General features: G+C 51.8%; 11 protein-coding genes across 11 annotated transcripts; 6 read left to right on the plus strand and 5 right to left on the minus strand.

Moving 5' to 3' along the window:
• Positions 1-142: 142 nt before the first annotated feature.
• P153DRAFT_370725 (sideroflexin-5) lies at positions 143-1601 on the plus strand. Its single transcript, XM_033669105.1, has 5 exons — positions 143-334; positions 493-626; positions 681-775; positions 823-1354; positions 1407-1601. Exons 1-5 carry the CDS (start codon positions 231-233, stop codon positions 1553-1555), a joined length of 1014 nt encoding a protein of 337 aa, XP_033519208.1. The 5' UTR covers positions 143-230; the 3' UTR covers positions 1556-1601.
• A 294-nt stretch (positions 1602-1895) lies between these two features.
• Positions 1896-5392, plus strand: P153DRAFT_435032 (actin-like ATPase domain-containing protein). Its single transcript, XM_033673122.1, has 2 exons — positions 1896-4137; positions 4190-5392. Exons 1-2 carry the CDS (start codon positions 2102-2104, stop codon positions 5253-5255), a joined length of 3102 nt encoding a protein of 1033 aa, XP_033519209.1. The 5' UTR covers positions 1896-2101; the 3' UTR covers positions 5256-5392.
• Positions 5393-5451: 59 nt separating this feature from the next.
• Positions 5452-7964, minus strand: P153DRAFT_426346 (tRNA pseudouridine synthase D; the record flags this gene model as incomplete). Its single annotated transcript, XM_033672595.1, has 2 exons — positions 7390-7964; positions 5452-7338 (listed from the first exon to the last, which is right to left on the minus strand). The coding sequence occupies exons 1-2, from the start codon at positions 7933-7935 to the stop codon at positions 5452-5454; spliced, it is 2433 nt and encodes an 810-aa protein (XP_033519210.1). The 5' UTR covers positions 7936-7964.
• A 1498-nt stretch (positions 7965-9462) lies between these two features.
• Positions 9463-11389, plus strand: P153DRAFT_379403 (uncharacterized protein; the record flags this gene model as incomplete). Its single annotated transcript, XM_033669867.1, has 6 exons — positions 9463-9775; positions 9825-10003; positions 10054-10160; positions 10211-10336; positions 10386-10475; positions 10633-11389. 6 exons carry the CDS (start codon positions 9463-9465, stop codon positions 11387-11389), a joined length of 1572 nt encoding a protein of 523 aa, XP_033519211.1.
• Positions 11390-12325: 936 nt separating this feature from the next.
• On the minus strand, positions 12326-14202 carry P153DRAFT_128465 (uncharacterized protein). The gene has a single exon (XM_033662027.1). The coding sequence runs from the start codon at positions 14139-14141 to the stop codon at positions 12693-12695; it is 1449 nt and encodes a 482-aa protein (XP_033519212.1). The 5' UTR covers positions 14142-14202; the 3' UTR covers positions 12326-12692.
• A 141-nt stretch (positions 14203-14343) lies between these two features.
• P153DRAFT_326274 (PARP-domain-containing protein) lies at positions 14344-16933 on the plus strand. The gene is made up of 4 exons (XM_033665291.1): positions 14344-14701; positions 14787-15154; positions 15205-16467; positions 16520-16933. The coding sequence occupies exons 1-4, from the start codon at positions 14425-14427 to the stop codon at positions 16640-16642; spliced, it is 2031 nt and encodes a 676-aa protein (XP_033519213.1). The 5' UTR covers positions 14344-14424; the 3' UTR covers positions 16643-16933.
• A 321-nt stretch (positions 16934-17254) lies between these two features.
• On the minus strand, positions 17255-17930 carry P153DRAFT_128593 (uncharacterized protein). Its single transcript, XM_033662029.1, has one exon. The coding sequence runs from the start codon at positions 17814-17816 to the stop codon at positions 17337-17339; it is 480 nt and encodes a 159-aa protein (XP_033519214.1). The 5' UTR covers positions 17817-17930; the 3' UTR covers positions 17255-17336.
• Positions 17931-18073: 143 nt separating this feature from the next.
• On the plus strand, positions 18074-18698 carry P153DRAFT_390289 (uncharacterized protein; the record flags this gene model as incomplete). Its single annotated transcript, XM_033670911.1, has 3 exons — positions 18074-18286; positions 18371-18562; positions 18621-18698. 3 exons carry the CDS (start codon positions 18074-18076, stop codon positions 18696-18698), a joined length of 483 nt encoding a protein of 160 aa, XP_033519215.1.
• A 202-nt stretch (positions 18699-18900) lies between these two features.
• Positions 18901-19625, minus strand: P153DRAFT_258216 (uncharacterized protein; the record flags this gene model as incomplete). The annotated part of the gene is made up of 2 exons (XM_033662797.1): positions 18901-19434; positions 19494-19625. Coding segments are annotated over 2 exons (666 nt in total), but the record flags the coding sequence as incomplete, so codon positions are not given.
• Positions 19626-21075: 1450 nt separating this feature from the next.
• P153DRAFT_360990 (uncharacterized protein) lies at positions 21076-21447 on the plus strand (the record flags this gene model as incomplete). Its single annotated transcript, XM_033666951.1, has 1 exon — positions 21076-21447. One exon carries the CDS (start codon positions 21076-21078, stop codon positions 21445-21447), a length of 372 nt encoding a protein of 123 aa, XP_033519217.1.
• Positions 21448-22084: 637 nt separating this feature from the next.
• P153DRAFT_370733 (uncharacterized protein) lies at positions 22085-22584 on the minus strand. The gene has a single exon (XM_033669106.1). The coding sequence runs from the start codon at positions 22547-22549 to the stop codon at positions 22130-22132; it is 420 nt and encodes a 139-aa protein (XP_033519218.1). The 5' UTR covers positions 22550-22584; the 3' UTR covers positions 22085-22129.
• Positions 22585-22758: the final 174 nt, after the last annotated feature.

A 22758-nucleotide genomic window follows, 5' to 3' on the forward strand; every position in this document is an offset into this window, starting at 1 on the left:
TATATATAGTTGTACGAGTTGAATATCTAGCCTTTGTAGCGAATCAATATTGATACCCATCAGTTCGTTCCCGCGTTTTGGAGTCGGCCCGAGTTTGCCCACCGTCCGCTCCGACATCGTAGCTGCATGTTTACCTACCAGCGCATTTTCGACATAGAAGAGGCTCTTGTGAGCGTATAGCAAGCCTCAATTTGAAGCCTGTATATTCTCTCCATCGACTCACGTGCAAGATGACGACGTCGCTCCCGGGCAATCGCGACCTGCCAGTCTCACAATATGACCTCAGCACGTACTGGGGACGCGTGCAGCACTCCGCCACCATTGCAGACCCGAGGTGAGACAGCTGCGCAATGAATCGTTTCCTTGCACAGGCTGGGTGTGGTGAGTACCACGACCCTTGGCTTCTTCGAGTGTCTCTCGATATCCAGTCCCTCCCCACCGATAGCCAGATCTCTCACACGCAGACGCTGTAGCTAACAATGCGCGATGCAGAACACTACTCACGTCCGCCGCCGGCCTCGAAAATGCGAAGCAGCTCGTTACGGCGTATAGGACGGGGAAGATACGCGACATGACACCCGATCTGTGGAATGCGAAGAAGATTATCGACTCTACGATCCATCCAGGTACTTGTGACCTACACATCCAATGGTGGACTACGACATGCTAATGGAGACAAGATACGGGAGAGCCAGTATTCCTCCCCTTTCGCATGTCGAGCTTCGTCATCTCGAACCTGGTCGTCACAGCGGGCATGCTCGCACCAGGCCTCAGTGTACGTAGGGTCGTCATGAAGACAAACATGTGCTAAAGATACAACAGACGGCAGGAATTCTCGGCTGGCAAATCACGAACCAATCCCTCAACGTCGCAATCAACTTCTCCAACGCCAACAAGTCCACCCCGCTCTCGACTTCGACAATCGTCCAATCCTACTGTCTCGCCGTCAGCGCATCATGTGGTGTAGCACTCGGTCTCAATGCTGTCGTGCCCCGCATGAAGAGCCTCTCGCCCAACGCGAAGGTGATTGCGGGCCGCCTCGTTCCCTTCGCGGCGGTAGCTAGCGCAGGTGCGCTGAACGTGTTTCTCATGCGCGGCGAGGAAATCAGACAAGGCATCAACGTGTTCCCCGTGTTGACGGAGGAGGAGAAGAGCAAAGTGGAGACAGGGGAGCTGGAGGTCAAGCCGCTGGGCAAGAGCAAGAAGGCAGCTACACTTGCGGTGGGAGAGACGGCGCTGAGTCGCGTGTTGAATGCGACACCGATTATGGTGCTGCCGCCGCTCGTGCTCGTTCGTCTGCAGAAGACGGACTGGCTCAAGCAGAGGCCAAGGATGGTCACGCCAATTAACCTGGGTGAGTTTGTTGAGTGCGCATGGGTGGGAGGACATCAGCTAACGACTGCCAGGGCTCATTCTCACGACATCCATCTTTGCGCTGCCGCTTGCGCTTGCTGCGTTCCCACAGCGTCAGGCTGTCAGTGTCGACACATTGGAGCCCGAGTTCAAAGGGCGCGGCGGACTGGGTGGTATGGTGGAGTTTAACCGCGGTATCTGAGAGTATGTGACTTGGCTTGATTAGATTGCCTCCCTAAGCATGGCTCGTCGAGAAAAGGTCGTGGTTGTTGCAAGACTGCGGCGAAAAGAAAGGTTCCTGATGATCTGATTGGCCAGGTAGTCTGGGGAAGGATTCAATGCATGGAAACGTCAGGACATAGATGAGAACAGATGTCTCGATGAATTACCCGAGTTTCAATGCTGTTGCCTGACGGGCCTTCTGATAAAGTGAAGGGTAATTTGCGTGGAGCTGGGGGCGCGCCGACATCAAGGTGGCCTTTCACGTCCAAAGAGCCAGGTGTTCAAAAAGCTCCGACGATCTGGACAGGGTAGTTCCGACATTTAATCCAGCACCCACGCCTCATGTTCCACGCTTCTGTCAACCCGCCTGCCTTCTTTTCTCTGGGATAGATTCCCGTTGATCTTTGTCTTTGACAAGCATCGCACCCTTTCCTGCTTGATACCCAGACTCGTCTCCCCCCGCAAAGGCGGTGACATCCCACCTCGCCCTCACCGCAACACGTTGCACCACTTCTCTACACACACCATGGCACCCCCAGGCCGCCGGAGAGCGAGCCTCTCGCCTGCAACAATGCTCCTCGGTCTCGCCTTCCTCTTCTCGTCGACGGCCTCTGCTGCATCGGCAGTGCTGGGCGTCGACCTGGGCACCGAGTACATCAAAGCCGCCCTCGTCAAGCCCGGCATCCCCCTCGAGATCGTCCTCACCAAAGACTCGAAGCGTAAGGAGACGTCAGCCGTCGCCTTCAAGCCCTCCAAGAGCGGGCCTCTTGCTACCGGCTCCTACCCCGAGCGCTTCTACGGCGGCGACGCGATTGCCCTCCAGGCGAGGTTTCCCGGCGACGTGTACCCGAACCTGAAGCACCTTCTGGGTGCAGTGAGCGACAGCGATGTGGTCAGCGTGTACACAGGGCGATACCCGGCGCTCGAGGTCAAGGGCACAGACGGCCGCAAGACGGTCAGCTTCAGCAGCGGCGTGTTCGCGGCTGAGGGGGAGAGGTCCTTCTCGGTCGAGGAGCTGCTGGCCATGGAGCTGAAGAATGTGAGGGAGAACGCCAAGGCGCTCGCGGGCAAGGGCTACGATGTGCAGGATGTCGTCTTCACAGTCCCGCCCTTCTATACGGTCGAGGAGAAGCGCGCGCTTGAGGTTGCGGCTAACTTGGCGGGACTGAAGGTCCTCAGCATCGTCACGGATGGCATGGCTGTCGGTATCAACTATGCCACCAGCAGGACGTTCCCGACTGTCACCGACGGAAGCAAGCCGGAGATCAACCTGGTTTTCGATATGGGCGCTGGGTCTGCGTCGGCGACTATCCTTCAGTTTCAGGGCAGGGCAGTCAAGGACGTGGGAAGGCGCAACAAGACGATTCAGGAGGTGCAGGTTCTTGGAGTTGGCTGGGACAGGACACTCGGAGGCGATGGGCTTAACTCGCTCATCGTCGACGATATGGTGTCTTCCTTCGTCGAGCTCCCCAGCGCGAAGAGCGCGTCCATCACCGCTGAGAAGGTCAGGAGCCATGGACGTACGGCTGCGAAGCTGTTCAAAGAGGCCGAGAGGGTGCGTCAGGTGCTCAGTGCCAACACTGCCACAGCTGCCTTCTTTGAGAGCTTCTTCGAAGACGTTGACTTCCGTTACAAGCTCTCGCGCACGCAATACGAAGCACTTGCCACCGAATATGCCGCCCGAGTCGAAGGCCCCATCAATCAGGCTCTGGAAGCCGCTGGCCTTACCTTTGCCGATATCGACTCTGTGATTGTTCACGGAGGCGCGACCCGTACCCCATTCGTGCAGAGCCGTCTCGAGGCTATTGCCGGAAAGGCGAAGATCAGGGCTAACGTCAATTCTGACGAGGCTGCCGTGTTCGGTGCTGCCTTCAAGGCCGCCGGTCTCAGCCCGTCTTTCCGCGTCAAGGAGATCCGCGACTCGGACGCTCAAGGCTACAGCCATGGTATCCAGTACAAGCACAACCTCAAGAACCGCGACCAGAAGATCTTCTCTCCCAGCTCCAAGTTCGGCGCTACCAAGGACCTGCCCTTCCAGATGATGGGCGAGTTCGAGTTCACAGTCTACCAGGCTGTCGGTGCGTCCAAGGACCCTACTCTGCAGTTCAAGAGCGGCAACTTGACTCAAACTGTTGCCAAGATGATTGAGACTGATGGATGTGATCGTGCCTCTTTCAACAACTACGTCCAGGTCAGGCTGAGCCCTATTACCGGCACTCCCGAAGTCCTCTCCGCATGGGCTACCTGCGAGACTGATTCCGAGGCCAAGGGCGGTATTGTCGATGGTGTCAAGAACCTCTTTGGCATGGGTGGTAAGAAGGACCAGGAAGCGCTGAAGGAGGGCGAGAGCGCTTCTGAGTCGTCGACATCGTCTTCTTCTATAAAGTCAAAATCGAAGTCGAAGAAATCTGCTTCCTCGTCCTCATCTTCTGCGGGCGCTGAGAGTACGGGCAAGGCTGGCGAGAAGAAGAAGAAGGTTATCAAGTCGGCGATTACGTACGATGTCAAGCACTTGGGCTATGAGAAGCATCCTCGCAAAGAGATCAAGACGATGCAGGACAGGTGAGATTGAGAATTTCGTGCACTGTATGATAATCAAACTAATGAACTCCAGGATCGCCGCTTTTGACGCCTCGGACAAGTCTCGTCGCGTCCGCGAGGAGGTCCTGAACTCACTGGAAGCTTTCACATACAAAGCCCGTGACCACCTCGAAGACGAGTCTTTCATCGGCGCCTCAATCGCCGCTGTTCGATCAACCCTCGAGGAGAAGCTCAGCGCGGCTTCAGACTGGATCTACTCGGACGGCGCTGAAGCCGACGAGAAGACGCTCAAAGCCAAGCTCAAGGAACTCGAAGACATTGTCAACCCCGTACTCACGCGCAAAAGAGAGGCCTGGAAGCGCCCCGACGCCATCACAGAGCTGCAAGAAACAATCAACCACATGAAGGAAGTCAAGGCGCTAGTCGACAACCAGCTCAAAGAGCAAGTCACCGCCAGCTCCAAGAGCTCCGAAGCCGTAGCCAGCGCCAGCGCATCTGCCTCCGCCACGCCCTCCCCATCCTCCAAAGACCCCCTCGACGACCTCGACGAAGACGCCGAACCCGCTGCCCCAGAGCCCACGGAAATCCCCGAAGTCGTCACCGTCTACACTGACGCCGACCTCAAGTCCCTCGACGACCTCACGGTCTCAACGCAGAAATGGCTCGACGACGCTCAGGCCAAGCAGGACAAACTCGCACCCTCCGATGACCCCGTCCTCACCGTCGTCGACCTCACAGCCGAGAAGAAGAAACTCGACGACATGGTCATGGAAATGATGATGAAGCGCATGAAGGCCTTCAATAAGCCCCCGAAGCCTAAAGCTACCCCAAAAACAAAGCCGAAGTCAAAGTCTAAGAAGACCAAGACTGCGAAGCCGACGCCCGAGCCAAAGGTCGACGAGGATGTTAAGTCTGGGGAGGAGGATAAGCCTACAACCCAAGAGAATGCGCATCCGCACCCGGACTCGCAGGCGCAGATGGAGGATATGGAGCAGGGGAACATTGATCACAAGGTCCTGGGCGGTGGGGATGCGCCGACGAAGGAGCAGATTCAGGAGGCGCTTAGGAAGGCCGGGATCAATCAGGAGAGCGATTGGGAGAATCAGGGCCCTCCTGTTGGGGAGCATAATGAGTTGTAGTGTACATACAGCGGGTGAGTGAGTGGGGTGGAGGTGTAGATCGGATCGGTGTGTATCTGAGTGGGAATGTAGGAGTCTTTTTTCCTTCCTCTTTTTTCGCTTTCGCGTAAGATGTTCAATGAAATCAATGAATGGCTTAGATGTAATTTATTTCTGCTGCTATCGATGTGTTGTGATGTCGGGTATACGATACCTTCTACCGCCCGCCCATAAACTCCGGCTTGAACGCCTTGACACCCCCAGCTTTCATCAGCTCCCGCAGCGCCATAGTCGCATACTGACTACTCCCCAACTGCAGTTTAACCACCACCGCAATCTTCTTCTCCTGCTCCTCTACCTCCTCACCCTCCTCCTTCTGCATATCCACATCCTTCTCCCCACCCCTCTCCCCCTCCTTCCTCCCCGCCCCACCACCCTCCCTCACACGCTGCAAATCCGTCTCAACAAACTGCTCATCAGCCCTTCCATACGTCCTCACCTCAACGCCAACAGGCCTCAACGGCCGGGCCAAGAACTTGCGATACCCACCACTCAGACTGACCTCGCGCCAGGGCCTGCGCATATTCAGCGGATCGAGGCCGCCCCCCTTGTCGCTCGCCATGAAGTGCGTGTAGAACGCGCCGATGTCGTTGTGCGGGTACTCGACGTCGAAGCCGGGCTGGGGCAGGACGACGTCCCAGATTGTGTACTGCCCGCTCGCGGCTTCTTGTGCGGAGAGGGGGCGTGCGCGCTCGAAGTCTGCGGTGGTGGCGTTTGCGTCTTCGGCGCCGGAGGGGTTGATTACGAACTCGCCGTCTTGGTCTGCGGTGTCCTTTTCGGTGTTGAGGGGGTGCGCAGTGTCTTTATCCAGGTGTTCTGCGACGAGGACCAGGTCGCCGGGGACGACTTTGTCGCCGTGCGTGGCCCAGCGTTTGCCGGCTACGACGTTCCACACGAGAGATTGGTAGGCGTGCACGTACATGAGGCGCAGGGTGCGGGGGATAGTCATCAGTGCGCCTTGCCAGTCTGTGGTGCGGTCGCGGCGGCCGTTGCGCCCGTTGCGCGAGCTGAGGTGCTGGATGATGTTGCGTTCTGCGGTGAATTTGCGCGGGAGCATGTCGAGGGCTGCGCTGCTTTTGCCTTCTGTTTTCCATAGGTGGAGGGCGTGGGCGCGGTTGCGGTCGTCTTGCGAGACGAGGACGCTGGGGTCGGTGCTTGTGCCGAGGGCGGCGGCGAGGGCGACGTCGCTGTAGGCTAGGAGGTCGTCGACGGCGCCTTTCAGGTCGTCTTGCAGCATCTTGAGGCCGACGGAGTCGGTGCTTGCTGCGAAGGAACCGAAGCGTTGGAGGCCGTAGTAGTTGATGAAACCCTTCTCAGAAAAGTCATCGACGGCCTTTCGGACCACGTCGTTGGCTAGCTGGTGTCGTTGTTCGAAGTCCATACCATCCTCGCCTTGGAAACTGCAATCTCGCAACGTTATGGTGAACTCGTTGCCCATCAAATCTCCCAGCTTCAAGTCGTTCTGGCGGTACTCGTAGTCGCCAATTGCCGCGTTGTAGAGCACCTTGTTAAAGCCATGCATGCGCTCGGCCGTCTGGCGCTTGATGCAGACTCGTTGCACGGTGCACGCGCGTCTGTCTTTTGTGCCTGCGAAGCCAAACGCCCTGGCACCGCTGTTGAGCTTGCTGCCGAGGAAGCCAACAACCTCCATTGTGTCCTTGTTCTCTTTGTACAGAGTGAAATGCAGAAACTCTCCGCCCAGCTCTTCCCACCCCATTTGGCCTCTGTTTCGTGCACCGTCTGGATTGACTCTCTCGCCTCTGCCCTTCTTCTTGCCCTTGCGCTCTGCTGGTGGGGTAGCCTTGATTCGTATGGACTGGTCCTCCTCCATGCTACTCTCGAGCATGTTTGGGAAGATGCGCCGAAGCGACTGATGGGCCTGCGTGCGCACGTCCTTGTCGGTTATAGGCGGCGATATGACAGCCTTGAAGTCTCGCGCTTTTTTGTGTTCGCGTTTTCGTACTTGACGCACGAGTGTGATGATTTTGCTTGTACTTTCTTCGCCGAAGATCGAGTGGAGCGTCTTGAGGTCTTCCTCAGGGAGCTATATCTTGTCAGCACAATACAACACGATTGAAGCTCTGACACAACACACCTCTTCTTCCTTGGTCTCCTCCTCTTGCTTAGCCGCATCTTTCTCCACAGCTTCACCCTCAACCTTCACATCCGTCGCTGGCGCAGCATCTCCACCATTCTGTACATCTCGCATCTCCTCATCAGCCTTCTCTTCTTTGAGCTCAATCTTCTCCTCCGTTACAGCGACTTCGGCTTTCTTTTTCTCCACCACCTTCTCATCTTGTTTCACACTCTCCTTCTTCTCCACCTCCGTACTCGTCAAATGCAGCACCTCCCCATCAAGCCCAATCTCGTTGACCAAGAAATCCGTATACCGCTGCTTCAGCGTCCCCGTGAAGCCCAGATTATCTGGACATACATATTCCGTGATGCCAGCGCGGACTTCGCGCTCCAATTCGCTGTCAATGACGGTGGGTTTGGTAGCTGTTGTTGTAGCTGTTGTTGTAGCTATAGCTTCTGGAGCTTGCGGAGCTTGTGCGGAGGTAAGATTGGGTGTGTCAAGGGCTGGCGCGCTGCTGTCGTCGAGACGCGCACGCTTCGCGGGTCGCGCTGAATCGTCTGACATGTTTGCGAGGGAGAAGTTTTCGTGTCGAGTGTTGATGTGTGAGGCGCGTTTCGCTGCAGGTACTCGGGGAAGTTTTTCGCGAGGACGTGCACGCGGGGAGTGGAGTAGCGCGACGGGATGACGAGGGAAGACATGACAGTTCACCAAAAGCGTCCGAGGCTATGTATCGGTTCTGTAGCAATCAACTTCTAGTTTATTGCCGTGTTGTTATTCACGTCTATATTAAATATATTCCCTCTTGTCTCAATCCAATGAACTCGTTGAACTGGATATGGAGCGTGGAGTTCATGTGAACATGTTTAACAATGATAGGACGTAATCACCCTGTTCGGAATGGGTCTGATGGTCTGATCTCGGTCAACCTTCAAATATGATGTGGCTCGTCAAGTCAGAAGTCAGAAGTCGATTGAGGGTGTTAACCAACATGTTTGGCTAATTCACACACTTGACTGGAATTGAGCAGTGCAGGAGAGCTTCTAGAAAGACCAACGTGAAACCGATGAAAGCCTGACATGAACATTAGGCAAGACAGTATGTGAATTCTATCACTCAATAGTCGCAAATGGTTAGAAGGGACGATTGAGCTGCATTAGCGTAAGATTGCTGTTGGTAACAGAAATATTCCATGGGTCATCCCATAAACTATGAATCCAAGCTGTAACACACTGGCTGCTGGACTTGTAGCGTATAGCTACAGTGCCCGCGGTACAGAGAGAGAGAGCTGCGCGCCGGGCCTGCATCTATCCGTCGTTACGACAACATCTCTCAGGCAGCGGTCATTACGATGAAGCTGTGGAATCCTATAGCTGGCACTCGGTATTGCATCCGAACATGGGGGCTGTAACGACATCTCGCGAGGTTGTGTTGTTCGAAACTCGAATCGTCTTGGCCTGAGAAGTGACAATGCCGCACCCGCCAGCATATGGTCTTTGCTCCAGATCTAATGGCATTTCCTAGATCCTTTGTAGTGCTCCCTTCAACATCCACACTGGCCCAAACTAGATCTCAAGTCTCGATAGTCCCACCAAGACATGATATCGTCATTTACAGTGCCGTACTTTCGTGATACTTATCCTCGCCATGGCTCTCCAGTTCACGCACCCTCCCCGGGTTATTTTGGAATTACATCAGGTACATCTTCCCGAGACACGGTGAGACAGGTCATCTCGAGTCAATCGTTTCTGAATATTAGTATTTGCCCCCTTTGCCGCTCGTTTGCATGAATTCACTGCTCAGCGTCCACCTCTGTCAGAGCACACATCCATGTCCATGTCGCCATTCTGCTCCATCACCTCCAGACATTAGCCTGCTCACTGGCAGATGGATTTATTTACATTCGCTTATGTGACTTCTACTTGAACAGACCCAATTTCTGGGTATCCTACTGTCTGGCGCTTCTCCACCCTTCCCCACACCTTCGTTCTATCGAGCCAGAAAGCGGATTCTGACGGCTACCAAATTTCGTACATTACGTCTCATTAATCAACCAGTCCCTTCTTTCTGGGCAACTTCCACATTATGAGCATGATGGCGCCCGTTTTGAGTCCCCGCAAATTGGATGGCAAAGAACCTAACATGGACGCTCTCGGCTTCACCTACATCGCCATTGCTCTGATCTACACTGTTATACTTTCTGGCGAGCTCCTCCTCCTTTACCAACGTCGTTCGGAATTCTGTGTGCGAATACGGCATCTACCGGTTGTTTTCGCTGCAGTATCTATACTTCACGTCTATCTTGTTATCGTCCTGCTAGTCTATCCTTGGAACGGCCTCTTCCCTTGCGTAGCGGAGTTCTGGATCATGTCCGTCTTTCTCCCATGTGGATTTGCTCTGTTTCAATGTGAGATGCGTCGATTGTTCAACACCTGCAGTTCGCTGATCAGTCACAGCTTGCAATGCCAAAGTTTTGACTACATACGAAAGCCAACGCCGGCTGACACGCAATTTCCTCGAGGGTGCTCGCAAGAAGCGACTCTCGTACACTCCTCAGGGTCTGTATGAAGCGTGGAGAAATCTTGATGCATCTACCAAAGTACATGTTGCTACAGTCATTGGGTTGGTTGTGTCTGTGAGTACATCTACCAAAGTTACTCTGGTAACTTCCGTTAATGTAGACAGTTCGTACCTGCGATCATCCTGTTCTTTGGCTCACGTCGTTTTCACCCGTCTTACGGCTTTTCCAGTATGCAGCTCGATTCCAATGCTTGCCGCAGGGGAGGCGAATGGTATGTGATTAGAGTGGTCTTCATTCGGGGCTTGAATAATAGTTTTATAGGATTCCTTCCATCTTAGTGCAATTGTTTTGGACAGCAATTGTTGGGCCTTGGATACTGTGGAAAGTTCGCCACATCAAAGACGTTCATTCGTGGGCATGGCAAACTAGACTCGCAATCGTTGCTGGGTAATCACTACTCATACATTGCAAGATGCATATACTAACCCAGTTTCAGCTTGCCTGGTACGCCAATGTGGGTTGCGTTTACATTCTTCCGAGTTCCTGCAAGTTTGACTATCAACGACTATTTTGCACCAGCTGGGTGGTAAGTAACACCTCTTCTAGCAGTACATTGTTGGTTTCATCGGACTCTTGCCTGTACTCCTCCAGTACGTGTTAGAAGTTCAAATTACGAGCAACACCTCTAATGAAAATCCGTTATATCTACTCGAGTTCTGTTGCTAACGTTCTTTCGGGTGTAGGTTTATTCCATCACTCATCATCTGTCAACAAACACTCGTCCTCGCCCCCATTATCGAGGTGTTTAAATCGCAGCGTCGTCAGCGGCCCACCTCACCCTCGTCAGAGACCGAGCCCCTGACTTCGAGAACATCGTATACATCCGAAAAGTCAGTGAAAGAACTGTTTGCCAGCAAAGAGCTCAAAACGAAAACATCGATGCAAGCCCTGGAGTATAGCATCGAGCACAGCATCGAGCCTCTGATTACATGGGCAGCGACAAAAGAGTTCACAGCCGAGAACACCATATTCCTCCGAGAGGTGCGGAACTACAAGAGAAAATGGTCGGATCTAGAAGCCATGAACTCAGTACAGCGGCGCCAGATGTTTGACGAGGCGTCTCTCATATACTTCACACTGGTCAATGTGTTCACCGCCGAGGTACCCATCAACATCGAATACAAGGTCTGCAAGACCCTCCAGGATGTATTCGCAGGCGTGGAGTATGACCCATATATGCCAGGCAGTGCGACGCCCGACGACACCAAAGCACCCAGCATACGTGACAACGTCGTGTGCCCTTGGGAAGATACGCTGAGTCGACCTGCAAGCATCAGCTCGGTCACCACTGAGTCGAACAAGTCGAGTGACGTGGGTGTTGTTCCTGTGGAATTTGACGTCTACATCTTTGACGCGGCATACGAAAGCATCAAGTATTTAGTCTTCACAAACACATGGCCGCGATACGTTGATGGGGGGCTATACGGAGAGGACTTATGACCTTGAATCCTTTTCAGAGATGTCAAGACAGACGATTGAGGTCAACGCATAATGTGCAGCTTTTGCGTTCACTTCTGGTATCATCGGCGTTGTGGATGGTCAATATATTTGTTACCGGCGAAGCTCGATTTAGACACTAATAGACAAGAGCAAGTGTTTATCTTGTTTTTTTTCAAGATACAATCCAGGGTTCACGACCGAACCAAACTTCAACCAACGGCTGCCTGGGCTCTCGAATACGCGTCCGCACCGGTACATTGAGCAGCTAGTCGTCAAAGAGACGTCTGATCAGCTCTCTGTCACTATTACTTTGTACTTTAACTGATGTTTACTGTGTAAAAAGGGGCTGGGTAATAGCTTCTATACTGAGTTACTATATTAGATTCTTACTGTGTTGCGTCTATCTGCTTGTACTAGAAGCATGAATACGCTATAAACCTAAAATAATCTTGTTTTTTTACTGTTTACCCATATAAAGTATCACCTCAATTCTACATGACCAGTATCACACATGCTTTTGTCGTACTAAATTGCATTGTTGAACCAGAAGCCTTTCTGACCGTGCGATAATGCGACGTAACACTAACCAGCTGCCTCAATCGTATTCCAGAATACATTCCAGATCCGAAGCATCTCATGTCGCCGAGTGTCTGGAAAGGCTGTTGTAAGGCTGTAGGTATCGATTACATGGTCCTAGCAGCTGCCTTCAACTAAAAATTGTGGACGAGCTTTCAATCCCAATCTCGTCCAAACCCATTCAGATCTGCAGTCGTCAAGTCAGACCAAGCTCAAGTTTGGTATCGCCGCAAGCATCCAGGAATGAATGCCATGATATTGACATACGACGTGTAACTCTGTCCCCCGAAGATACCCATCGCTCCTACTAGGTGACTGGTCTTTTGATTACGTCCCAAATTCGCACACCTTGGGATGATGTTTCACTGCAGCATACGTCGCGGATGTGTCACCTTGAAGAACGGAAATCGACTGTGATGGGCGAGGAAGCAAAGTCATAACTGGATAAGTAATCTAGGCAGTCATATCCAAGGATGAGGAGTCTACAGTCTGGGTATTTGGTTTATATGGATACTTTTGACTACGAGGCAATACACTGGAGACCTCCCGGACAAATCCTGACAAGACGGTATAGGGACATTTTCGGACATGAAGACCTCAATTCTTGAACGTAGAGAGAGCAATACAGTTGATGTGTACTGGGTAATCTGACAAAAGGTATTTCATCTCCCATTACACAACACCTAAAAAGCCATCATAATCCTTCCGATATTCCACAAACTCCTGCTCACTCTTCGTAGTCTCCATCGCCGTCAGTGACATCATCGCCATCATCGTTATCGTCGTCATCCATCTCTTCGTCTTCATCAGAGTTGCCGTCGTCGGAAGGTGGGTCTACGGGCCACTGGACTACAACCGACACCGCCAGCTCTTTCAGGAACGATTCCATCTTTTTCCCAGAATACTCTCGTACCTTGAGCTGTGATTCTTTGCTGCCGTCGACCGAGAAGTTTACGTGGAGGTGTTGGTCCTGGCTGAGCATGCCCACCTTTAGGTGGGTAAGCTCCAGATGGGGAATCTTTACCAATTTCCTAATGACGTGGAACCATAGATTCGGCTTGTCGCTATACGGCACGCCTGGAGCGCTGAGTGACGTCCTCCACAAACTTAGATCGGTCAGAGTTGGTGCGAATTTGGCAATGACGGCGAGAAGTGTGTCTGGAACGACGTTTAGTTGGCCGAATTCAAGTTGTTTGAGAAGGGGCAGAGCAATCGGAGCGGGTCGGAGAGTGTCCAAAGTCAGGCCTGAAGCAGCTGCAGGCATGGGTTCGCTCAGCCATTGTAGGAAATCCTCCGTGTTTACAAATTGATGTTTATGGAAGTTGAGACGGAGATGCGTGAGGTTTGGCGTGAAGCTCAGAAATTTGCGGAGTGAACGGCCGGGTCTATCTTCCATAGGGATTCCATTGCTATAAGTATGCAGACGACGGGAAGCAAGGTCCAGATTCAGCAGTAGAGCGTCAAGGTTTTGTAGCACTGGCGTGATGGTAGAAGAGAAGAAGGCCGGGATATGGAAGGAGCTATCGGGAAGACCATTTCGGCGCAACAGCACCTCGATCTGTGGGGTCGTTCGGTGGGCTCTCCCAAGGGCGTAGACTAGAGTCGAGAACATGTGTGACACGAAACGAGACTCGTTGTCGGGTGTGAACGGTCCACGAAAGGAGAACGACATATCAATACCAGTCTCCGCACGAACGGTCGGTGCACCCCACGAGCTCCAGCTTGCCTTGACCCCGTCACGCGTTCTAGACTCGGAGTTGAAGTCGCGTATCCCAACAGTGTGGAGATTTTCCAGGTTCCGGAACGCTTCGGTGAGCATTTCACGATCGGCTCCACTGCTCATAAGAGCTTTTTGGTCAGCATAACCTTCGATGTAGGCGGCCCCAGCGGCCTCGTCCCTGAATTGTAAAGGAATCTCATCGTAGACATTTGTTGCTAGGATAACGTGAGTCAGCTTCTGCGAGAAGCCTGCGTGTCTTGAGATATCGACAAGTGCTTGTAGACTTGGCTGGGTGAGCATGAATTGCTTTTTGGTAAAGAATTCTTTTGAAAACCACTCGTAGAGCGACTTCTCGACATGCTTGCAAGTAAGACGGAGGGAGCCGAGATCCGGTGTTGAGAGGAACGAGGAGATGGAAACGAGCAGCTCGAGTGGAATCGTAAGTAGCGTCTCCATTGGGAAAATGTCGACACAATAAATTTTAAGAGAGTTGAGAGAATGTTGAGAGTGATTGGGGTCTCATGGTCTTATGGGTCTTTGTCAGGTGAGGTCGCGTTTGTGGGGCAGGCGCGCTAGTCGTTGCTGCCTGGAACTCCTGCCTAAAAGCATGGACAATTGACCTCATGCAGCTCATGCAGGGTCCATCTCACCCTGCCTCAGAAAGCTCTAAAAGGTCTGTCGCTTCCCTCAATTGCGCAGCATCGCCATTCAACTCTCGTCCAATTCCACCTCACCAGCAATGGCTCGCAAAGCTGCACAGAAAGTCACCAAGGCCAGCCCACTTGAGGGTTGCGCCGTCGCTACATCTGGCCGTTTCCCGGGGACCACTCAAAGCGCGCTTCAAGCACGCGTCACGTCTCTCGGTGCGACTGTCGCGTCTTCCGTCACGGCCGACACCAGCTTTCTCATCGCTACTGAGAAGGATTTTGAGAGCAATTCAACCAAGGTCAAAGCTGCCACTGCTCACGGTGTTCCTGTTGTGACATTGGAATGGCTTGAGGAGTGCGAGTCTTCAAGTGAGTCTTGGACACATCAATTCTTTCGACAAATGCAACACAGCTTCGGTTACGTTGTAGACCGTAAGGCTAACGAGTGTGAAAGATACAAAAGCAGATGAGGCACAATATCTGCTTAGTTCTGCTGCTCCTGCTCCTGCTTCTGCTCCAGCTCCAGCTCCCGCCCCAGCCCCAGCCCCAGCTAAAAAGCAGAATGGCACCAAGAAGCGCGCGGCCTCGCCTGATGCCTCGCCAGTACAGGACACAGCCCAGCCCAAGAAGCCCAAGATCGCTGAGTCTTCCAAAATTGGTGATGGCCAGAACGCAAAGTCTCGCAACATCATGGTCGCGATAGATGAATATTGCCCACTGGGCAGCTACCAGGTCTACATTGACGACAACAATGCCATCTGGGACGCGTCACTAAATCAAACAAACTCATCTGCCAACAACAACAAGTTCTACAAGGTTCAGGTAAGAGGTTTTTCTCGACATGTTAATTGTCGGGTACTAACTCTGGCCAGCTCCTCGTTGATCCGTCTGGCAAGAACTTTAAGACATGGACTCGATGGGGTAGAGTAGGCGAGCGCGGTCAGAGCGCTGCACTCGGGACTGGTTCTCTCTCGGACGCTATGAAAAACTTCGAGAAAAAATTCAAGGACAAGTCCGGTCTCAGGTGGGACGACCGCGGCGAAGAACCAAAGCCTGGCAAATACGCCTACGTCGAGAGATCCTACAACCCCGATAGTGACGAAGAGTCGGATGCCGAAGATGGCGCAGTTGGTGAAACAGAGAGTGAAGAGAAGCGCAAAGCCGCTCAGTGCACCCTGGATCGCCCGACCCAAAGTCTCATGGAGCTCATTTTCAACCAGAAGTTTTTCGACGCAACCATGAGTGACCTCAAATACGACGCAAACAAGCTCCCCCTCGGAAAGCTCAGCAAGGGTACTATCTCGCGTGGATTCCAGGCCCTCAAGGATCTTGCAGCTGCATTAGACGATCCAGTCGGGTCGTCCAGTGGTGAAATAGGCCGCCTCTCCGACTTGTACCACTCTGTCATTCCCCATGCGTTTGGGCGTGACCGGCCACCCGTCATTTCAGACAACGATCACCTTAAGAGGGAAATCGAGCTACTGGAAAGTTTGTCGGACATGAAAGAGGCTGCGGCCATGCTCAAGAGCTCACTTAAGGATGATGGCGGCATTCATCGTCTTGATCGCCAATTTCAGGGCCTCGGTATGGATGAGATGGAGCCCCTCAACCCACAAGGTCAAGAGTTCGCTGAACTCGCTGCATACCTCAACGACTCAAAGGGTGCTACCCACTACCTCAACTACTCCGTTGAAGATATTTTCCGCATTCAGCGCAAGGGTGAGTTTGAGCGATTCGACAAGAGCCCATATGCGAAGATCACGAGCAACCGTCGTCTTCTCTGGCACGGTTCTCGTGTGACCAACTTCGCTGGTATTCTTAGCCAAGGTCTCCGCATCGCGCCGCCTGAAGCTCCTGTTTCCGGATACATGTTCGGCAAGGGTATCTATCTTGCAGACATGTCATCCAAATCTGCCAATTACTGCTGCAGCGGTGGTTCCGGCGGCACTGCCCTGCTACTTCTTTGCGAGGCCGAGCTGGGCGATCCCATGTGGGAACTTACAGACTCTTCCTATAGTGCAGGTGAAGATGCGAAGGCCAATGGGGCATACAGCACGTGGGGCAAAGGTCAGACTGGACCCAGCAGATGGAAGGATGCGAGCTGTGTCAATCCAGCACTCGCCGGTTGCATGATGGTGAGTATTTCTATGGTTATTTGGCGAAGCACGAGCTAACTGATACTTCTAGCCTGATGTCACGGTCAAACCCGGCCCGACAAATGTTAAAGGCGCATATCTTCAGTACAACGAATTCATCACCTACGATGTGGCCCAAGTGCGACTTCGTTACCTCCTCCGCGTGCGCATGTGAGCGGGCAGCACTTCTGCTTCACGATTCACCGTCCTCGGACCGTCTGTTCTCAATCTCGGAATTTACAGGCGTTCACGTTGTGCATTGTGGAAGGACTTCTATCTTCGGCGTAATGATTTTCTGTATGACGGTGTTATATCTATGGAGTATCTTATGGGGGATGTTTGATGAGGTCAAAAGTGGTATCCATCTTAGTCTAGATTTCGCACACCGTTTACGAAATGTTACCTGAAACATGGATCTATCAACTCTTGTAGCTTCGTATCAAAAATAATGTACTCAGGTCGCCATAACGCTTGCTCGTTTCCTTTCTGCACTCTTCTTTCTTAATCTATGTACAGCTCTTCTCAGTTCATTTTATGAGGGTCGCGCAGATTTCCGGAAACGACGACGTCCCCAGCACAACGCCTTATATTGCAACCAAGAACGTCAAAGTGTGCCCTCCTACACCTGTTTCATTAGAGCCATAAATAGAACAATCATAACTAGATGTTTTCGGGTCGTTCCAAGCGGCAAAACACCCAGGCTGCGAGCGACATCAGTGTGCTCAGCACAAGCTCCAACGTCTAGACCGTTCGTCAGTTATTTTTGATCAACAACGATATTCTCTAGGGCTTTACTAACAGGCAGTATCAACAACCAGTAGAAAAGGACAGTTCGTCCAAAGTCCTCAGGGCTCTTGAAGTTCTCTCTTTTACACTCCAGATATATAAAAACACATCCAAGAACGTAGCCGAGCATGGTAAGTAGCCAGAGAGCGCCCCCGATAGTGAAACTGTTCAGAACAGCAATAAACATTATAGCTGCTGCTGAAAGCGAAACCATGCAGGTCTTGTTTGTCAGCAATGTCAGCGTTAGAGGAAGCAGTGGGAAGACGTACGGGCACTGCGAAGATGCATATAATGATCTTCTCTCCGATCTCGATAGGGAACTCGGTGACAACTCCACAAAGGCCGATATAAACGAGTGACCATATAGCGAAACAGAACTTCTTATTGTGGAAGATCTTCGGCATGTTAGGTAGAGTAAAGCAACCCCTCTCTACGCGGGAGGACATAACGCGGGGTATCTGCGCTACGTTCTCCAGCTCGATGTTGCGGCTGCTGCATGATGGCGGAGATGTTTGCTGGGCTTCGGTGTCGTTAGCCATTTTGCTCGCCGTAGTCGTGGACATGATGGAGTCAATATAGTAATGATGCAGAATTGAGTTCCTTTTAAACTCAACGGTCGGGATCTAGGTGGGTGTTTAGCTCAGAAGATCCCACGGATGAGGGTCTAATTAGGATGTGCGTACCGTGGTACAACGATTGTTGCACCGAATCATCGCAACGGCAATGTCTTCACATCATACGCTCGGTAAATATCTGTCCCCACAGAGTCTTTTGCATGAAATTGTCCATGACTTCTTCAGAACCATCGCACACCTCCACGATGAACGAAACCCGCGATCCACCACCTCTTATGGCCGAGAGGGAAGAATGCCATCGCCGTATCTTATGGGCTATCCTCGGCTTATCGCTGGGCTGGACCTTCATGGCAATGATGACCGCCGCACTGTTCAATTTTGACAAAGAATCTTATCCCCATGAAGAGCACAACACATACAACAGGGATGTCGTCGTCGTCAACGTTGTATATGTTCCTGTACGTAGCTCAACTATTCCCTTGCTCTTGCATGATTATGTGTAAGCAATGAACAACTGCGTGCTTGATGCTAATTTCTCCTAGATTTGCCTCGTTCTGCTTGGGTGGAGTCTCTGGATGTGGAACGGCCGAAATGGTTGGGACAATTGCACACTGAGGACGCGAATGATCTGCAGTTGCTTGATCATCAACGCATGGTGGATCGGGTGTATCATCGCGTTCTTCACCGTCGCTCATCCAATATGGCTTGCTGGATGGTTGTACCTCGGTATTCCCGTAAGTCTGCTAATCAAACTGCGGCAATGTCGGAACATTGCTAATGAATTAATTACAGGCCTTTATCTGTGTTGTCAATCAGATATTGATGTTTAGCGTGGTGGTTGGACACGTGGATGATAGCTACGCTTGGTAGGATGGGTTTTCTCATTTAGAATATCAAGGTGAATATATCGGTGCGGACGTGGACTCTTCGCCGACGCGCGAACGACTCGATCACACTTTGTAGCATCCAAGAGCGAAGATACAGAAACCCGACATCCAGGCCTTAAGCATATGAATTCCTAAGTTTCAGTTGTTAGTACTGCCAATGATTGAAGCTCGGATCAATCTTACATCTCGTGCTCTTTATACGGAGGTGGCATGCCGTTCTCGTTTGTTTTTGCGAGCTCCTTCTGGGTCCTGCTTCTTCTCTTCTCCCCAACAACGACGGCTACGATCCAAAGTAACCACATAATGCCCGCGATAACACTGTACGCAGTGACCTGACCTCGAGTAGGCACAAAGTCAAGAAAGGCAGGTGCCTCTCTTGCAAGGAGCATACCAAGTCCTCCGTTGATCATACCCAGCGTGATAGCAATACGACCAAGCCAGATATGCCCATATGACCAAACAGTTCGTCGGCTGTACCGTTTGTATTGATGGTGATGAATAAATCCGAGGATGGGTTGGAAGAACAGCAGGGCAAAAACCACGATTCCAATGATCGGATGGTATCTATCAAGTAGATTTACGGGGAAGCTGTTGATCATCCATATGCCGATTCCGAATGCTACAATGTATACAATGTATGCGAACATTTGGAACAGACCATGAAAGAGCCATGCACCGCGGAAGGAGCCCAGGCGAATCATGATGGCTCCGATGGGGAACTGCGTTTCGGACGACGTCAGCATCGGTGAGTATTCCAATTTGTAAGTGTTCTACATACAAACATGACAAAGGCAAGTGCAGCAAGCACACCATGTGCGACAATCATCTTGTCTCGACTGCCGCTGCTTTGTCTGCTGCTATAGGGATCGTAGTTGTTGTTGCCTCCTGCAGCTGGGCCATATCGACCCCCAGGTCCATACTGAGCGGAGACCGTAGAAACTGCTATTACTATGTGAGCTAGAACATACAAGCTTCGTAGGCAATTTACCGAAACAGAGAAAGACTGCTCTTTTGTTGGACGCCATGGTGAGCGTGAGACCCGTCTAGGAACGATGTACAATGTCTTGAGATGAAGCGCAACCAGACAGCAGCAGGTTCTGCAGAGGCGCATCTGCGGCATCTATATATCATCGTAGCTCTCAATGCAGCCAAGTATCACTGTCAACCCAATACAGGTTTGGATATGACTGATCTCACGTAAATGACGCTTCAAATACGGGGTCGTTGACCAGCATTACGCGTAACCGTGAAGACACAGGCGATGAATGGTTCAATGTTGAGGGGTCATAGTGCTACCACCGGAATAATCATGGTGGAGAGCCGGTTGTAAGACATCGGCGAAACATAAGGCTGAAACTCCGGCTTCTCTTGGATGACGGAGTGGTGAGCGTCGTTGCGGATAGAATCTATTACGGAATTCGGTTCGGCTCGAGAACACCATATGCTTATACAGTCATTCGGCATCGTGCTGGTAGCTATCGTGTAACACGTGATGGAAGCCTTGACGCACGAGCCCTTGAAGTCGCAAAGGGCGCCGCCATTTTATCAATCAAACACCCACATGTACCGAAAGAATACTATTCACGAAAGACAGAAGACCCATGCAAGCACATGGAGACTGGTCTGAGTCTACGAGATTTCTTCAATACGAAATGACTCCAAAGAAGGACATCCGTCGAGTACGGCCAAATGTTCATTGTACTGCCGGATCAGGTGGACCCATCAGAGAGCAGGACAGCCCTCGTTCCTCGAACCGCGTGTAAGACCTTTTGCATACCGTCGAAGCCTAATTTTATCATCTGCTTTCAGCAGGTAATCGCCCCCAGTCCAGAAGCGTGTGCTTTAGGCGCCATCGCGTTCGGTTTTCTTCGCTTCGTGACCTGCGCCGCCCGGTCGTAGGGTTAAGGAGGCCCAAGAGCGGTGTGAGGGCGCCAGGTGGTAGAAAGAACGGTGTCGCGACGGCTTTGCTGGCAAGTTGCGCTCCAACAATCACAATATCGCTCGTAAATCGACACGGAATGCAGGAAGATGGAGAGAAATAGGATATGAAATCCAAATGACTCTTTCAGGAAGCGATGTCGGGCATCGCCACAATCGAGCACAGGCGTCATTTGACCAATCACGCGCCAACATATATCACTTGGGCCGCTTGCTTTCTAGCATTTTCCGTCCCCATACCAGATGATGAGGCTCTGAGTCACTGCAGCCTTGATGATAGCGTGATATGGTATCATGAAGTATTTCATATATAAGGTCAGGGATATTTCGCTGTTTACAGTTCTTTCTCCAGATTCGTGCGCGGCCTGAGGCGATTCCCTATCCTGTCATCTACTTATTTTCTTTACATCTTGTTCAATACCATGGGAAAGCGACACAACAGAAAACGGACAAGAAGCCGACCGCGGCACCGCAACTCGCGTTCAGATCATATTCGAAGTGATTCAGTCAATACAAATCACACTTCATCTTCCTATCCAACAACATCGCCCAACTTTCAACCTCAAATGTTCTTTCCCATCACCAGTGTGCCGGCGGACCACTGGCATCAGACATATCTCGCATGGCAGGTTCGACTCCGTTTGAATCAGGAGCATGAGCGGGAGCGATCGGTGGAGGCTCAACGGCTTCGTGTCTTTGGTGGCATGCCAGAAGATGAAACCTGCCTTCTCGAGCCCATGCTCAGAGTCGTTACGGATCTTTTCGATGGGGAGACCGACTATGAAGATCCTTGACGATTCTGTCGTGTGCCTGTCATGTCTTGCTTGTGCGCGCATGATGATCGAGCTTTGCGTTGTGATAGCAAGACATCACACTCTCCAAACTACGTTCTGTGCTTGACGAACGAGCACGTAATGTGAAAAAGCATTTGATCGTTCGGAGCAACGATAATGCAGACTGGATTCACCAATCAACCGCGACAAGGATTCTCGATAAACGACACCCCAACAAGCAACCGGAGGCGTGGGATACCACCTGGGCCCGGACTCGTAGCAGGTCTGACACGTCTCTCCCTGACGCTGTTGGATCGGTCCAATACCCCCCAGCCCTAGGACTCCGGTTCACGCATATGTGGTAGAAAAGGCAGAGTAGTGGCTTGATGCACAGTTGACATTTGAACTGGCTTGAGTTGGTCTCAAAGACTCGCCAGGGAACATGCTAGACTTGAGCGTCGCTGCTTGGATGGAGTAGATAAGAGAGATGCGTGTAAAGTGGAGGGTCGTCGAGTGCTAATTAGCGCCACCATTCGTCTGCTTCAGCTCTTGCCAAGCAATCTGTAACAGACGCATTGATTGGTAGTATATATAGGTGGTATGAGGCTGGAATCTAGTTAGTATATCAAAGTAATTGAGATGGATTTTGGAATTACTTTGTTCATCGATGGTTACTCTCGAGTCGTGCCAGATAGTCAAGGCTCTAGCAGTTCTCCCAGGCATCTTCGTCACTATCTTCATCACCCCCCAGTCCTTTCCCAGCCGCCTTGATTCTATTGACTACCCTCTTCACGCCATCGCTGATCTTCTCCCCCTCAATCCTCACCCCCTGATGCCACTCCGTGGAGTCTCTAATTCCATCATTGAACCATATCAGCATCGGAACAAACGTGACGCCGACTTCTTCAGCTAGCGCAGGAAGCGAGTATACATCGAAGCTGTATATGCCCACGATACCATATTCAGAACGGTCTGATTCTGGTAGAAGTAGATTGAGGTGTTTGAGAAGTATTGCACTAGTTCTATCCTGCGGCCAGATAATGGCGAGGACTGTCTTTCCAGTTGAGGCTGTGATAAGACTATCGTAGTCTTCTTTCGACGCGAGCTGGATGATGTCAGACATGTTGGTGGTTGTGTTTGGTGTTGTTGGTCTGCTCGTCGAGATCTGCGGGCGGAGAACGCGAAGCTAGTTTGGCGAGCTTGGCAGTGGTCATCGCTGATGTCAGCTCTGAGGTCACGACGCGGTTGCGACGACCCGTAGTTACTATCTCGACCACTTTCATATCTTATTGGCTGACTAGTCTTCTCATGTTCAACTTGATGGCGAGTTAT

Source organism: Dothidotthia symphoricarpi (genome assembly GCF_010015815.1).
Source record: "Dothidotthia symphoricarpi CBS 119687 unplaced genomic scaffold P153scaffold_22, whole genome shotgun sequence".
Lineage (NCBI taxonomy): Eukaryota > Fungi > Ascomycota > Dothideomycetes > Pleosporales > Dothidotthiaceae > Dothidotthia > Dothidotthia symphoricarpi.

Excerpts from the sequence above, each read along its gene's own strand:
- P153DRAFT_370725 (XM_033669105.1), top strand. The coding sequence starts at position 231 with ATGACGACGTCGCTCCCGGGCAATCGCGACCTGCCAGTCTCACAATAT. Across the intron at positions 335-492 it reads GCCACCATTGCAGACCCGAG|AACACTACTCACGTCCGCCG; the intron begins GTGAGACAGCTG and ends TGCGCGATGCAG. Across the intron at positions 776-822 it reads TGCTCGCACCAGGCCTCAGT|ACGGCAGGAATTCTCGGCTG; the intron begins GTACGTAGGGTC and ends AAGATACAACAG.
- P153DRAFT_435032 (XM_033673122.1), top strand. The coding sequence starts at position 2,102 with ATGGCACCCCCAGGCCGCCGGAGAGCGAGCCTCTCGCCTGCAACAATG. Across the intron at positions 4,138-4,189 it reads ATCAAGACGATGCAGGACAG|GATCGCCGCTTTTGACGCCT; the intron begins GTGAGATTGAGA and ends AATGAACTCCAG.
- P153DRAFT_128593 (XM_033662029.1), bottom strand. The coding sequence starts at position 17,816 with ATGTCCACGACTACGGCGAGCAAAATGGCTAACGACACCGAAGCCCAG.
- P153DRAFT_326274 (XM_033665291.1), top strand. The coding sequence starts at position 14,425 with ATGGCTCGCAAAGCTGCACAGAAAGTCACCAAGGCCAGCCCACTTGAG. Across the intron at positions 15,155-15,204 it reads ACAAGTTCTACAAGGTTCAG|CTCCTCGTTGATCCGTCTGG; the intron begins GTAAGAGGTTTT and ends AACTCTGGCCAG. Across the intron at positions 16,468-16,519 it reads CACTCGCCGGTTGCATGATG|CCTGATGTCACGGTCAAACC; the intron begins GTGAGTATTTCT and ends TGATACTTCTAG.
- P153DRAFT_128465 (XM_033662027.1), bottom strand. The coding sequence starts at position 14,141 with ATGGAGACGCTACTTACGATTCCACTCGAGCTGCTCGTTTCCATCTCC.
- P153DRAFT_370733 (XM_033669106.1), bottom strand. The coding sequence starts at position 22,549 with ATGTCTGACATCATCCAGCTCGCGTCGAAAGAAGACTACGATAGTCTT.